The sequence below is a fragment of the Phoenix dactylifera genome, chromosome 10 (genome assembly GCF_051530095.1).
Source record: "Phoenix dactylifera cultivar Ajwa chromosome 10, Ajwa_hap1_PhDact_Kaust_v1.1, whole genome shotgun sequence".
NCBI classification, from domain to species: domain Eukaryota; kingdom Viridiplantae; phylum Streptophyta; class Magnoliopsida; order Arecales; family Arecaceae; genus Phoenix; species Phoenix dactylifera.
The window spans coordinates 28,293,357-28,309,938 of record NC_143199.1 but is presented as its reverse complement, the minus strand read 5'-3'; the positions used below and the strand labels follow the sequence as shown (position 1 = coordinate 28,309,938).

The 16,582-nt window shown below is 37.5% G+C and overlaps 1 protein-coding gene and 1 non-coding gene across 7 annotated transcripts; both read right to left on the bottom strand.

Annotated features, from left to right (window-relative positions):
* Window positions 1–11: 11 nt before the first annotated feature.
* On the bottom strand, window positions 12–11,457 carry LOC103722986 (protein S-acyltransferase 10-like). 6 transcript variants are annotated; one of them, XR_015969443.2, is made up of 12 exons: window positions 11,288–11,455; window positions 11,062–11,176; window positions 9,671–9,745; window positions 9,498–9,552; window positions 9,228–9,358; window positions 8,258–8,291; window positions 6,848–6,957; window positions 3,549–3,635; window positions 3,266–3,349; window positions 1,316–1,470; window positions 1,022–1,223; window positions 12–470 (listed from the first exon to the last, which is right to left on the bottom strand). XR_015969443.2 is itself a non-coding variant. In XM_008813775.6 (12 exons), the coding sequence occupies exons 1-11, from the start codon at window positions 11,388–11,390 to the stop codon at window positions 1,049–1,051; spliced, it is 1,035 nt and encodes a 344-aa protein (XP_008811997.3). In that variant the 5' UTR covers window positions 11,391–11,452; the 3' UTR covers window positions 12–470; window positions 1,022–1,048. The 6 variants fall into 6 exon arrangements, 3 of the variants coding, with proteins under 3 accessions (XP_008811997.3, XP_008811981.3, XP_026655992.3); XM_008813775.6 differs by having other exon boundaries at window positions 1,316–1,381; window positions 11,288–11,452; XM_008813759.6 differs by having other exon boundaries at window positions 1,016–1,223; window positions 1,316–1,381; window positions 11,288–11,451.
* A 679-nt stretch (window positions 11,458–12,136) lies between these two features.
* Window positions 12,137–12,241, bottom strand: LOC113461121 (U6 spliceosomal RNA). The gene has a single exon (XR_003383186.2). It is a non-coding gene; the product is annotated as a U6 spliceosomal RNA (small nuclear RNA).
* Window positions 12,242–16,582: the final 4,341 nt, after the last annotated feature.

Here is a 16,582-nt window from a genome sequence, read left to right as displayed (position 1 = left end):
AATGCCTGATACTCTCCAAACAACCAAAATTCACCTTCATATACCATGAATTAAGATTTCTGGGGGGCAAAACGAAGTTGCGAAAAAGCAACAGCACGCAGCTTTTGTACATGAATTCCTATCTATGAGTAAATTGATACAATCTGCCTTCTCATGTTACCTTTCCCCCAGATATTAGTGTGTTTAATACACTTCTTGGTTTTGAGTGGGGGTACAAAGTTTGCAACATATGCATTCCGCAGCTGACCAAAGTTACCTCCATGAATGCTGCATTAACTATATTACAAGCTTTGCAAATTTAACCTTGGATAATGAGATTGGCTATTTGATTTCCTCAGGCAGAAGGGCTGATGATTAGCTTGGCATAGCAGGGTTTAAACCTTTTCAAGGGCTCAGAACTTCAAACAATTCCTTCCGTTGCTGAAAGATAACCAAGGCACATTGTGTTTCTCCCTTCCAACACAGGAAACCTGCAGCAATTAAATTTTCCACAACTGTGAGGACATTTTGAGAAAGAACTGCAGTTTTAGCCGGAAAGGGAGAATCTAAAAAGTCCGTCACATTGAAGGCCTCTAAATTCTCACAAAATCAAACCATGATGGATTTGATCCTATGTTCTATATGGAAGGTGCCTCGGTAAAATGTCACAAAAATCAGAGACAGAATATTTATTCATAAATATGATCATCAGGAACTGAAAAGGGAACCTTCTGATTGAAGCTGTTCCCCATCCTTCCAATCTCAGTCCTATGATTAGGAGAAGAAGAGGGAAAAGTAAGCATCTTGAGCTCAGAAATTGATAGAAGTCAACTATGAAAGCAGCCTTGGTTCTGGGCCATAGATTAGTCTACGCTCCTGGGACCAGCACTCTTTTGAGAAAAATGAGGTGACTGAAGTAGCAGTAGATGTCAAAGGATTCAGTGAAAAAATAATCTCACCATGCTAACTAGGGCTGTGTGTCATATTAAAAATTATTCTTCGGATTAAAAATTATTAAAAATCAACTACTACAGACCCTCACAAAGAAAATGTTGTGCGAATTGATGTATCAGCAACATCGACAGGACATGATGTCAAGGCATGTGTAAGGTCTTGCTCTGGCTTCCAATTCTTCTCTTGGCGGAACGGCTTCCAAAGTATACATGGTATCACATGAACAGCAAAACATATATAAATTTCTGCAAATGCCCTTGCTAAATAGGCGAACGCTTCTAGGAATTCCCCTGGACATCACAAGAATCAAATGATTTGCATAATGCCAGAAAAGAGAGATCATGATATTTGTACCAGCATAAGAAATTCCTACTATTCATACCTAAAATATGATATCCGACGCCTTCTCGTAAGTTCAAAGGTAGTTTGATTTGTCAAAGCCAAATAGCTACGGAAGAAAATCAAAAGAGTCCATTAATATGAAAGTTTAGTTCACTATATTGGCAGCAGAACAGGTACGACAAGTATAACCGACTCCTGTGAAGCCAAAGTGCAAAGGTATGTGAAGCAAAGCTAACAATTCAGACCTAGCCCTCATATTTTATAGAAGCTAAAAAAATTCTAAAACAAAAAAAAAAAATCAAAAATGACATTATTAGCCAAAATCCTGCAGATATATCACAGGTAACAGAGTGCCACCACATAATAGCCACATTCAACCATATAAACAGCTGGGGGTTCATCATTTTCAGTTGGAAAGTAAACAATTATACATTACATTGTTCTGCATATCCTTATACGGTATAGAGCTGCAAACTGCATATTTTTAGCAATTTGTTAGTATAACAGGTCCGAGCTCTCTAAGAATGCAATCCCATTGTTTCTGATTCAAGTGGTTCAATTCCACAAAGCAATAGTAAGTAAATTAGTAAAAGTATTTACACATGTCTTCTGCAAAGGAGCAGGTTACTTGGATGAGACAGACATCATAGGTGCCGATCTATTTGGAGCCATCTGGAAAACAGAAAACTTGTTCGAGCTGATTTGAATTGGACAAAACTTGATGAAAAAACTCTCTTTTTTAATAAGTTTTGCAAATACATTTAACAGGTCTTTGAAATGTAAATATTAGTGGAGTGCATTGAGCAAAAATTAAGCATATTTCACTATGGAGTTCTGATTACTCAAATACGATTTTATCAGAATTCATCAATTGAACGTTATATTGAAGATTGAGTGTTATTTTTACAGGTTACTTTATCTCTGTTGCCATCGAAAAACTTTCACCTTTACATCATGTAGATGGGTCCATACGGCAGGCACATTACAGTTGAAAGAAAAAAAAATGAATTTAAAAAGATAACGCAGGCCCTACAAAGACAAAAACAACATGAAGCAAAGTTTGCCGTACCGGCGCATACCGACCGTATCATACCACACCGGTACAGAATCCGTACACAGTACGGAGGGCATACCGATACTCAATATGCCGAACCGGCCTCTGTACCGGACGTACCAACACAGTAATAGGATGGTATTGATACGGGGTCTAGTGCTGAGATAGCGAACCTTGATGTGAAGTATATCTATCCATCATTATCAGATGTCTGCCCAAATAATCAGGCCAATAGGGGCATCAAAAATTTCCATGACTAGCTAATAGCGCCTACAAGTGCTTAGACTATGAGACGGTAAATCTTTCACACTGCAGCCAAGAAAATTAATTAGCTGACTGTGTCATTATCTTTTTCAGTAATTTTAGATATTTTCACTAACAGAAGAACAACAACAGTAGAATTTCAGAAACTAACCAGCAATTAATCTTAGTATTTTATGCCAGCAGAGGAAATCACGATAACCAAAAAAAACTCATGGGTTCACCACACATATAGTCTTAAACATCACCACCATATAATCTTAAGCATCAATTAACAGTAGATAATAAATGCATAAATTGTTGAAATATTTTAGCAGTATTGGCTAATTTGGAATTGCTTAAATGTCTTCTTAATTGACAAAATACTATCGCAGCATGGCAACATAGAAAGTATCAGAAACAACTGAGATCAGTCTCCTTGTATTATTAAGTACCGAATATCCAGTCTTAACAACTCAGGTTGGTTATCTGTTAAAAGCCTTTGAAAAATCACTGCATTCTTCACAGAACAAACAGGGATAACAACCCTTGGATGTCCTTTGAATCAATTTCTGGTTTAAGCTGAAAAGAGTGGCCCAAATGCAATCCAAACTGAAGGGAAATATAAGTACAATCTTAATACCAGTAATTTCTAACAAAAGGTAAACATCATACCACCGAATTGACAAAACTTACCTATGGAAAAGCAGCAGCAGAAACAGAAAGATGAAGCAAAAGACCAATACAGCAAACAAGACTATCATGATAAATTCCTTCCACCTGATATGCATGCAGATATTGAAGCTCAGTAACTCAAGTGATAACAAACAGCAACAAATTGTTGCAATTTATGCTATAGTATATGTTATATCCTCATTGCAAAAAAGAAAACTAAGTGCAAAGTTTACAATTTTATAACAATAGCATGATTTAATATTTTGCAATTTGGAAAACAAACTCAATGCATAAGAGAGAATACCATGCTTTTATAGCATTTGACCTCAAACAGGAGATGTACAATATCCCGGTCCAAATACACAGAATCGTTTCTTCAAAGATGTACCACCTGTGATATAATTTTTTTTATAATAAACACAATTAGGAGAACAAATAAGAAAGATAAAAATAGAATGAGATAATGGTGCATATGAGCCAGTTTTCCATCTAGTATCACTGCTTGAGCCTTCAATGCAACATTGGGTGCACCGATTCTCTATTGAAAGGAGCCCAATGAGATTAATCTTGCAGAATTTTCTAGAAGCCTACTGATTTGAAAGGAAGGCAAGATATTTTCCAGGATCTTATGGAAAAATCTAGAGAGATCCTAACCCTTCAAATTGTGACACTTGCACATATCCTAACCATTTGTTGTAGCCGGTCATGACTATAAAATGGAGAGAGGCCTCACTGGCCAAACCACCCAAGCAGAGAGCTGTGAGAGTTCTCTAGTCGAATACTACTCTCCATTCTCCTAAGCTCTCTCTTTCTCTTTTATGTGCTTCTCTCCTCCCTCTCTTGAGAGGCTAGGGAATAGACTGACTTAGATGCGGCTGTAGGCAAGCAAAGCTTCTAAGTGCCGCATGAGTGCTTGAAGAAACTTCAAGCCCGTGACAAGTGGTATCAAAGCCAAGCCTATTGTGCGTCACAACCTTTATTAATCACATAGGCCCCTCGCTGAGGGATACCCGGGTCGAGAAGGATCCAAGCTATGGGTACCCGTGACAACTGACAAGAGCATCACGAGATTGGGTGGGGGAGATTGTCACAGTCCCATATTAACAAATAAATGGGGTGCCATATGGGTTTATTAGCCTAGGCCCGTCCTCCTTCCAACAGCTTAAGTTTTTGGGCTACGAGTCTATGACACTAGGCTACCCTGACTCATTTATTGGATCAAAGAAAAGCACCCAAGCTGCCTATCATATTTCATAAGGTTCCAGTTGTAATTATTAATTTGAACACAAAGAAAATATTAGATCTATTCTATTGGTTTCAAGGACTTAATTATGCCTGAAAGGTGTTTATCATGAGAAAAAAAGGAAAGTAAAATGTCTAAAACACAAGGCCCAAAAATAGTATAATTAATAATTAGCATGTCCCCACCAATCCCATTATTCCAAACAAGAACAATACAAGGATGATAGAAGTACATATTAACAACTGATAGAATGATCGAAGTCTTTGAAGATAATTGAAAAGATAAGCTAAAGTCTGATTGAGGGAAATAAAAGTGCGTAAAAATTTTGGAGACTAACATCGCATTTAATTTTTAAACAACATTAACATGTTTTCCTCATCAAGTTATTTTTAATATTCTGTAAAAAATTATCATTGTATCTTTTTTATCCTCTGTGTCGTTAGGTTCTTACAATATTTGATTGATAAATTTTTGATGCAATTGCATCATTTAACTTTAGTTTTCTCCTTTTCAGAAAATCTTTTTTCTTAGAACATGATTTTATCAGATCATAAATCAAAATACAATTTTTATTGGAACAACCAAAGACAATATCAAAAATCTTGGGAAATTGTGCATCATTATCGCTACTATCATTATCAATATTTTAAGCCAAGCTGGCTCTACGACTGTCTTTAGTCAGAACTAGTAAACAAAGTATCATATGCTTGGCCAAATTTCTTGTATATTTTGTGAAATACATTCATGTTCTTAACCGCCTCCGGTGCTTGCATATTTACTATTTAGGAATAGTCATTCTGTGTATTTGCTATTTTGGAACAACTCATTTAAGAGTAATTTAGATTTTTTTTCTTGAAACTAGAGATTGGGGGCATGGCCCAAACCCCCTCCCCTGCCCTTCCCCCCAAATTCAGATGCACAGGCACACACCCCGCAGGCTTCAAGATATAGCCTTACATGAACATCGGGACTAAGGTCCTAAATGTCCCTGAAGGCTTCTAGAAATAGCCCTACATAAACATGGGAGATAAGGTTCTAAACATCCATCCTGGTTTTAGAGGACAAAAAGATACAAGAAGCAGAATTACAAATTTCAACAATACTGGAGGACCTTATAGTTTGGTTGCAGACTTTTTAATCTTGAACCTCATCACGCTGGTTTCACAACCTAAGTTATCATTACATTGAAGCTACTGCTAATTGCTTAAATAGTAATTATGTTTGTCTATTTACAGTCTTTGAAGAATATAAAATATTCTAGATATAAAGACAAGCATAGGCATCAAAGAGATTTATATGGAGTGAAAATACATAGTATAACTGGTTTGACAATGATTTTTAACTGCCTATCAATGTCCAATTTCTTCCTAAATTATACTGAGCAAATCGATAAGTTTTCATGATTTCTCAGAAAACTAATTCATGAATATTTGTCTTTTCAACACCATATGTCCTGTAAATCGCCATGAATCATTCTATTAGCTGACTTCCGATAAATAAGAAAAGATTTAAAACATATGTTTCATTATTGGTACGAGGTAGAGGATGAATTTGCGGCAGTCCACCTAATAATCATAGGACTTAGAAAGAAAACATCACTGGATTGGTATTAATCCTAGAATCTTTAGGAATGCGAAGAAGTGAATGTCGTGGTATTGTAAATGGGGAACAGAAAAAGAAACATATAATTATATGTAGTTTTTAAAAAAGAAGCTAAATATAATGTTTTTCACATTTTTTATGGAATTCCTTCACCCATACTAATAGGGTGGATGAAGGAGAGGCAAAGGAGAAATAGCATGAAGGACAAGTGTTTCTTTTTCCTCCAGCAGATCCTTACTCTAAGCTTGCTCAGGAAATCATTCTTGCAGAAAATAAAATAATTCTTCCTTCTAAAACAGCTTTAAAGCCTTAAGGTTTAATACTATTAATGAAAAAGAAAGTGCGGATATGACACTACAAAAGTTCCCATTGCATATTCCAGCAAATTCAACAAGTGCAAAAAAAGGATGGTAAGACTTAGAGAAGCAAAAGCGTTCATGATTTGTATGCCATATTGAATATACGGTAATAGTCAAGTGTTACTAGCAATGCCTAATGCAATACAGTTATAAGTATGCCAGGATGGGACAGGGATCTACATAGGCCCATAAAGGAAAGAGATTAGAGATGAAGACAGATGCTCAGTAGATTTGTTATCCCCATTTCTCACCTTTCCCATAGTGTACAACTGTACATAATAAATAAAAAATGATCGCTACTCCACAACAACTTGTCTAAATCTAATATAATTTCAATTATGAATTAATAACACCAATATATTTGGCAAAAGCTTTCCAACAGTTATTATATATACTTACCAAAATCGACAATGATTCCCTTTACCAATGCATGTTCCTAGCCATGCACAATGATGATCAAACCGAAGGACACATTTGTCACAATCATGGCAATGTTTTGTACGAGGAGGCTGCAATAGGAGTTGCAGAAATCAGACCTTAAATGTTTGATCTTGTATTAATCATTTAAATCAATAGCTAAAATGATAGCACAATGGCCATATTTCGAGAACTCAAAGCAACATTCAAACATCATTTGTATAAACTATACAGTTCTGGGGCATGAAGGCCTTTGCCCTAATTTATGTTTATAGGACAGAGTTACTCAGACTCCAGTTACACACGTAACAATTTATATGACCATTCCTTTGATTATTTGAAGTACAGTTCTTCACGGTAGACCAAAAAAAGATGAAGTTAAATAATGTAATCTACTGGCACTACCAGAGAAGCAGCTGAGGCAGAAAACTTGGCTGTGAGTGATTTTATCATTATGGTTGCTTTAGTTATAGGGCTTAGTTGCTTTGATACATATTCTAGAAAGCAGCAGCAGCAATCATCTCAAAAATCCTTGAAATGATTCAGACTGATTGGAAAATATTTAAGAAGTAAGATTTAATAGAAGATAATCTGATTTTTTGACCTCTTCCGTGTGATATTTTACTAAATTTATGGCAGGTATTGATGGCTGTGTTAGCATGGTAACACACACTAAGGCTATAGAGGTTGGCCTTCACACAAGAGTAAATTGTCTGATAAGAATAATGTATCTTCCTTCTTGTATAATCTGGCAAAGATTAGGTGTGTTTCTGTAGAAAGAAGCAAGATCTGATGTACTCTGAAAAGTTGCATTCACTGCGAGAACAAATTCTGAAAACTTGCCATCTTACTGTCTTAGGAAAAGACTGGGAATGCTGAGGTTATACAGTGCCACAATTATGTAGCTTTGGACAAGTCATCTATATATTCATAATACCTTGATACATACTTAGTTTTCATACAACTCAAGACAACACTTGAACCATACGAAATGCTGTCCACTAGTATGAATGGCAGTAATAGCTAATATAATGATGCTTGGATGCTGAGGTTTTATGTATGCAACTGGTGTCAGGTGATTCCTTGGTCAGCTCACTTTGAGCACCTACAGTGTTGCACAAAAATTGCATCATTCAACAATCATCTAATTCTAACATGTATAACACATAACTTGTGTGTTTATTTGTGCAAGGTGTAATAATGGACAAATAATCTAACTGGTCATAATTAACAATCCATTATCTAGTGATAAGCATGGATCCTTAATAGAATCAATTAATAATACAAAATTGGAAAGTAAAATTGCAAATCAAGAAAAGTATATGTATGTAGTTTCAAGTTGGAATAAGAACATCTGCGTTAAATGTTAGAATTTGGTGGCATAAATGTTACCTGAATAATATGACAATAAGTGCAAGTCCAACTCCTGAAATGATAGAGAGAAGTATATGAAAAAAGGTACGAACAAAAATATGAAGAAATCGATATTACACATTGCCCTTTTGTTCTAATTTCAGTGCTATTTAGATTCAGTTATCCGTAGCATGTTTGAGTGGAACTACGGGATGGGTAAAAACAAGAGCTAAAATCCAGATGATTTCTCTTTAATTCATTTTTTTGTATTTAATGTAGATTGATAAGATCAAAGTAATAACAGAACAAGATAAAGTAGCCTTTTAGATGAAATCAGTTTATTTCCTTAAAGATGTATGTAGAACATGATAGTTTTGTAATCATTTAATAGTAAATGTAAACCAGTTGTTCTTTCTATGTAATTTAATTTCTTTGATGCGGCAAGGGAAGAAGTAGCATTGTTGATTGTTCCAGGGTTTATTACATGATAGCTTTATAACAATTGAAAGTAAAAGAAATTGATGAAATTAGAAACCCCTCTTTTTTCTACAACATAATTTTTTTTTTAATAAAAAATTCTTATTCCTGTTTCCTACAAATCATAGTTTACATTGCATTGGCTTTTAGTTCTCTTAGTATCAATTCATTTGTATAAGTAATTTATAGTCTAAGTAAATCTTGAATAAAGATATATTCTAGTTATGTTTAGTTGTTTAAATGCATGCATATAGGCTATGAAACATTGAAAAATAGTTACTTATAGTTAGAATAGCTGAATATATTTTAAAGTAGTGTGTAATATATGTTCAGTGCTTCTTTTCTTTCAAATTCACATTGCACTTGCTAGTGACTAGCACACATGACTGCTCGTATGCATAAACAATCATATCAATGTATATATACGGCACAGACATATGCCTAATTAATAATACTGAGAGACTGTACCGTAAATTTGCTATAAACTAAAACTCTAGTTTTAACATAATCTATGCAGCAAAGGTGTGATTACCTGCTGGATGATCCAGGAAGATACAGACCTGTCACTAGCTTCAACCAATTCATCCGAGAATCAATTTTTCCCGACTGATTAATATCTGTTGAAGAAACAAATTTTCCATGTCTTGGTGCAGATTGTCTTCGCTTGATCAATAGAAAATAGCAGAAATTAGTTGAAGTCAACCATGTCTTTGATCTTATATTATTATGTGATAATCAAATTTAAAATTAAAATAGGTACATATGTTACTCTCTTTGCAATAAATGGAAGAAATGGCCTTACATTGGTAAAGGCAGCATGTGTTCCATCCCAAGCCCTCATTGCATCAATGACATATCTTACAAACAAAGGAGGTGAATCACAAATAAGAAATATCATGTTTCAGTTCCCACATATGAGTTTATATGGAATTCTAAGATCAATGGAAAAAGTTTATCAAGCGTGCGGGAAATTACCCTGGAGATGAATTAGATGTGAAAAAATATTGAACCAATGTGGCCAAAAACAGCACCAAGTATATGACAGTGTACCTGATGATCAGGAAAGATATGAGGTGAAAACATAAGCAGATCAAAAGGATAAATCAAGGAAAGCATAGAGCACATAAAAAAAAAGTAAAGTGAGTATGAGAATTACATGATCAAGTATATATAGAGTTCACAAAAAAATGCAGATTCACGTGCACCAAGTAATTATCTTTTACCGCAACTTTAAATGATACTTAGATAACAACAGGGATGATACCTAAGTTTCACAAAAAGGCAAAAAGCCAATTGAACCGAAAGATGTACTCATAGCTAGGCAGTCATGTGTTGGATCCCTGAAAATAGATCTTAAAAAGTTCTATAAAATCAAAGTTCCTGAGAAATGTTGTGCTCCACTCATCATTGAAAAAATTTAAGCTCAGATAATAATCCAGCCCATGGTTGGCGGAACCGTCCTGAACCGCCCGGTTCGGAGTGTTCCAAACCGTACCGATGGCAGACCAGGATGGTTCCGTCATCGAAACCGAGACCCTATCGCCAGAGAGGGAGAAGGAGAATGAAAAAGAGAAAGAGAGAGAGAGAGGGGGGAGGGAGAGAGAGAGAGGACGGAAGGGAGTGGGGGCTGGCTGATGAAGGCCGGGAAGACATGGAGGCAGGGCTTTGCCTTCGGTCTCTTGTTTCATTCAAAACATGGGCCCGGAGGAGCCTTTTTATTTTTGCAGATTTTAAGTTAAAACTAACAAACCCATTGCCGACTTCACTTGATGGGTTTGCCGACTTCAACTTAAAATCAGCAAAAATAAAAGACACCTCCGGGCCCATGTTTCGAACAAAACAGAGAACCGGAGGTGGAACAGGGACCGGAGGCGAAACCCCGCCTTCGCGTCTCTCCGGCCTCCGCCTCCTCAATGTGGAGGCTCCCCGACTTCCACCAGCCGGCCCCGACCTCTCTCTTCCTTCCTCTCCCTCTCTCTCTTCCCCCTTTCTCTCTCTCTCTCCCGTTCTCCCTCTCCCCCACCTCTACTGTGTCAGTTCTGGGCCGGCACAGCGCTGGGCCGTACGCCCGTACCGACCCATGCTACCGAGCAACCGGTACGGCCCGGTACCGTACCGGCACTGCAGACGTTCATCCAGCCAAAACAATTTAAAAGTACTATTTCAAAAGAGAACAATCTCGTGGTTGAGGTTTTAATGAGAAATTAAAAGAAGGTAATCCCATAAAACCTTAAGCTCCCAAATGATGTAGCAGAATAAAATAAAATGATTAAATTCACCAACTTTTCAAGAAGGATCCGCAAGAAAAAACGGCATAAATAGCGAAAAAGAAAAAGAATAAAAAAAGATGGATTGGAGAAGAGTACCAAGGATGCTCCCGAGTTCTCCGCACCAAATCAGTGTCCAGGGGAAACAAAGCGCCCACGATAACCACGTGAAGCAGCACGAGAGCCACTTTCAAACCCAACGAAGACCTTCTCGCTATAAACCAAAACAACAAGGGAGAGAAAAAAGAAAGAAAAGAGCTCAGCAATCCAACCAAGAATCGAAGAAAAACCCCAAGAAGAACGAATCTGAAAGAGAGAAGAGTACCCGGATCGGCGAGGCAGGGGAAGCGGGCGAGGCATCCGTCCGAGAGCCGGCCCCAGGCCTCTCGGACCTCTCGGACGGGGGCGAAAGAGCCGGCGGTCCTCATCGGAATCGAGGCATCGGAAGGGAAATATCAGGTGAACGGGCGGATTGTTCACCGGGCGGCCAATTTATCCTAAACGAATGATTTCCATAGGGATCAGCAGATCGGCTGGACGGCGGTGATAGCGGTGTGAAGCTAGGACGGCCGTCTGGATGACACGGACCAGTTGGGCGTGTGGGGCCCGCAGTGTTCGAAGGGTTAGGGCAGCTGATGATGACCTTAGAGTGGGCGGTGTGATGTTTTACTGTTTCGAGATATGTAGCTGATACGCCGGATGCTTGGAGGGATTGATGGTCGTCGGCTGAGCTGGTGGTCGTGGTGGGACCGACGAATGAACATTCCGGCCCAGCCCAGCCCAACTCTTGCCCTCGCTTCCAAGGAGAACCATGCATCTGATACTGAAGTGATCCGGTGATCTTAATAGACCTCGTCAGCTGGACTACATCTTCAAATCTTACCCCACCTAATCAGAATCTAGTTGGAAATTGTGTTTCATATCCAAACCATCTAAATTTTTTATTTTTTTTCCTTGCTGCTAGGACGGATATATCATACAGTGCATGTATGAGTATACCCAAAAAAATCAAAAAGCAACAAGTTCCGGAGCGCACTGGATAACCCTTTCTTCTCCATCCAAAGAGTATCTCTGGAGTGATTGGCCACGTAAAAAGTTATCCAATCCGTTACTCTGTTGGCCTCTCTGTATACCTGCTTAGCCTGTAAGGCCATCCCACTATCAACCATCGCCCAAAAATTTAGACCATTTCTCGATTTATTCACATCATCCAAGCGCACAGGGGCGATGCTAACCTACTCTGTATCGTTACAATTTTATCATACGTCTCCGAAGAGATCTTTGGTGTTTCACCCAAACTATGAAAAGGCAGTTTAAATTTTTGATTTTTTTTTATTTTCAAAAATATCCCTTATCAGATTGCTCTGTTAAATATTTAGAATATATTAATAATAATCCAGTTAGATTTCGCTTTTGCAGTGCATAAGTCATGTTAGACTTCTATCGGAAAAGGGATTTTTAAGTTAAAAGAAGACCCACTAATACTTACAAACCAATAGCTGAGAGAAAATCTAATTTAACAAGTAAAAAAAAACTTCTAGGGAAGATATCTTACTGTATTCAGTCTCCAAGATTTTTGCCTATAGGAGGAACAGAGATACTTCTAAACCAAAGGAAAAAAGAGAAATAATGTATTAGAAAATTTTAATTATCAATTTTTTAAAGAAAAATAGAATTGAGTTTTAATGAAAATTATCTCAAATCTAAAATTTTTAGCAACTACATGCATTTGCATATGCATTATAATTAGTCTTACTTAACTTCTTCTTTAGCCTAACAACTTTTGCCATGTCTTCCAATCATGGGAATTTTCTAAAATTTTGGTTTTACACAAAACAAAATCGGACATGTATTCAGCTGCTGAATTCTTGATCTTTGGTGATCTTTCGTTTGAAACCCCTTGGTCTCCTTGAGTCTAAGGAGGTGATTTTTGAGAACTTGCAAGAACCTCTTGGTCATTCGTTTGCATGGGTGTGGTTGTATCTGTATGTTATAAAGTCTGTAGTTATATTTGTATCATTGTATGTTATAAAGTATGTACATGTATTCTATACATGCAACCTTTAGTGCAATGGTACCTTCTGAACCAAACCCATAGTGCATATATTGCACTTTGAAGTCTATTTTACCTCCAGTGGTTATTACAGTTGATCCTCTGGGATTCTGTGGTCATATCCATGATGCATATTTCGGTGTTGTTTTTCCATTGCTTTTTAGTTTACAAACTCAAAAGGTGACCTGTGGGTGTTTCATGGGCTTGTTCATGGAGCGTAGGTCACTGAGGTTGCAGATTCCTCCTTTAATAGCCTATTTGCTGTTACTCTGATTTGTATGACTTCCAATGTTTCGCAAGCTACTCCCTTATGCATACAAAGAAAAGAGAAATATTTGTAATAACCTTGATCCACTTATCTCATTTTGTTCTCGTTTCCACAAATATGAGCTTGTTGCAGCTACCAATCTTATTAAGTTTTGCAGTTTGCTGTTTATTTCCTACTAAATCTTAAACATTATATCTTAGTACCTTTGTGGAACAGTTCTTCTGTCCCCTTTATTATTATAAGATGCTAGCTGTCACCTTTTTGGGAAAATTTTCTCGCCATTTCAACCGAGTTTCATTGCAGTGGATCAATCCAATGCGATGGGGTAATGCCTCATCAACCACTGTAAAGCCTCGGCCAAAACAGACTCCAAGTACAGTTTGTTGCTTGACCTTTCACCTTTCATATAGGTGGATATTAACTTGGTGTTAATCCACTAGTTGATGTTGTACAAGAATTACAAAAAAACTTTTGCTTTTGATTAAAAGGGATGGTCAAATTTCTTTGTCTAAAATATGAATGGGGCAGTAGATATTATGTCATAGAATAGGTAACAGGGGATTATCTGATGCTGGATATACATTACTGGCCATTTGAAATCTTGCTATATTCCTTTCCAGCTTTGCAGAAAAATACAGTTATCAAGAAGTTGTGAAGCCAATCCGCAGCAGCTTGCCGTTTGATTGTTGAGCTACCTGCCAAATGGATTTTGGGACCAACTTGAACAAACATAGAAATTCATATTCGAGTTTTTTTTTTAAAAAAAAAGTAAACCTTTTGAACATGATGATTGGAGTAAAAAAGATAGGTACTCTGCATTTATTTCATTTCTTCTGTTCTTTCTTTCTTCTTCTTTCTACTCCACCTCTGCTCTGTTTTTCTGTGCGTGTTTCACAAAGAGCCAACGAAATGCACTTACTCATGAAGTTTAGATTATATTCAATTCCATCAGATTTCAAGCAGGGTTGGTGGGCCCCTGGGCCAAGCAACCTAATTTTTTTTTTTTTGGTAAAAACAATAATTTATAAAGCTTTAACGTGAGTATATCCTGCCAAATCACGAGAAAGTAAAGAACATAGAGAGGAGGGAACGTCTACTACTGAAGTCCAAAGGACCTCCCCGGCATATGCCAGGCAACAAAAAAGGCGACCCAATCTGCAAGCCAAGCAACCTATTCACTCACAGGTACCCAGTTTGCTCGTGTTTACAATGAACAAGTTGTGGTCACTGGTTACCATCTCGGGGATAAAGAGATGCATGATTTGTTTTCCAGCACTTGCTTGTCAATTTGTTTTGATGAGTCGTTTGGAGTCTGAAAAATCGCAAATATGGAGTTTATGTTTCTCACCGGTTGAATTGTCATTAACCTGTCAAATTGGATGATATGAAGATCAAATTGGATGAAACATAAGAACTGAGATGGTGCAGGCTAGGATCGTTGCCTCCACAAACAGGTGTCTAAGTTGATGTACGAGCAAGCAGGAAGCCAGTTTCCTAGTGGCATGGCTGATTGGCTTCTAACAAGCTGAGATGGTATGTACCATGGTATGGTCAACAACAGTCAAATAATAACTTGATCTCCAGTTAGAGTTACTTTTTCTCTTCTTATTTCCAATATTTTTAATCTGATTCTCTGGAAGCCCAGCAAAGGCTTTTTTTCTTCTCTCTTTTGTAGGGGGGTGTCTGGGTTCTTGCAGGCCCTAGAATGAGCAATATGAAAAGTTTCAGGGTCCATGATAAAAAAAATAAACAAAAATTATAAATCGAATCTAGTACCCAGAAAGAATGAACAAAGTGGTTGTCAACGTTTTTAAAAGATGTACAGAGTGGAAAGAAACTTTCTCAGGCATCTGCATATATTCTCGTAGGTCTCACGCTAAGCCTTTTGAAAATAACATTAGCCAACTTAATAGCTTTACTGAAAATATTTTTATGGTGTAACTTCAAACATAAAAGTATAGATTTAAACATATATCGTGCATTGATGAAAAGAGGAGTCATGTGAGTGAATTTTCCAAGATTTTTATGCATGTGTTTGCCTACCGAGATCTTGCAAGCAGTATATTTGGGTCTTGACCAGAGAAAAGTTAGCTTATCAGAGAGCTGATGTTATTGTAGCAAGTATTGGAGTTTTTTCTGCAGCTGATCAGGGAAAAATTTAGACCACATCGAAGAACAAATCTTTTATCACCTAAGCCCGATCCAAAGTTTCGTGCTTGGAGTTAAACTTCAATTGAGTCCGAACAAACACAAGGCCAAACATGCTTAATTAAGCTTGATGTGTATATGTATCTCTATATAAATTAATGTTCCTTTTTCTTGATGGAGCTCGAATGCAAGTCCAAAACTATGCAATTAATCCAACTGTGACTTAAGAAGCTGGGCTTACAAGGGTGTCTCAGAAGGGAACAGAAAACTCTCCTGCTTGGAGCAATCATTTCAGCTTGTACAGTATAAATTGTCAATTGATGCACAAATAAGAAAAGTTACATGTCACAACATAAGTTTTTTCTTTAATGCAACATTTCTATGTGACAGCTGCACTCTTAAACCCAATTGAGATTGCATGGAGGGTTTGAATTAATGCTTAACAGATCATTTGGTAACACAACATAGGGATGGTTGTTGATTTCTTGACAAGCGTAAGCCTTCTAAAATGCAAATGGATGCACCATTAATACCTGCAGCTTTTCATGGATCCCACCGCAAGATCAACGGCTGGAGCTGGCCCTACATCAACCAATCCCTCCTCTATTTATTTTTTTTTAACTTAGGTAAAAGTGAAAGGAGGGAGGAAGGGACAAGCTCACCCCCGTGTAGCAGCCTCCACTGGAACCCCACTATGCTAGGAAAATATTCGATGCGGGCAGAACTGACTGTGTGTTGGGCACATTAGCCATTTTTACTCATATCCTCTCCATCCGTGGTCTGACTCAGTTATCCTTCTGTACTCTGATCCGAACCTCAATGTAAGTACGTCATATCCGGCACTACTAAGGCTATCAATAGACCAATAAGCCTTTCCGCCCTATGTGTCTGAGTGGGAGACATTCAGTTCCTATATTTAATCGATGTCTGCGCATTTCGAACTCGTACGGTATGGGTAGAAGTAAAAGCCAGTTCTACTAAGCTACCAGCTTAGCGGCAATCCCTCCAATTTCACCCCGCTTTATTTTACGTTCCACAAACGAAGGTAAATAGATACAAACACATAAAATATCAAACAAAATTCATTATTCAGCCGTTTCCGTGGGGCCCAGGCCTTTTCAGGTTCTTTTATTTCCTATTCGCCCACTCGT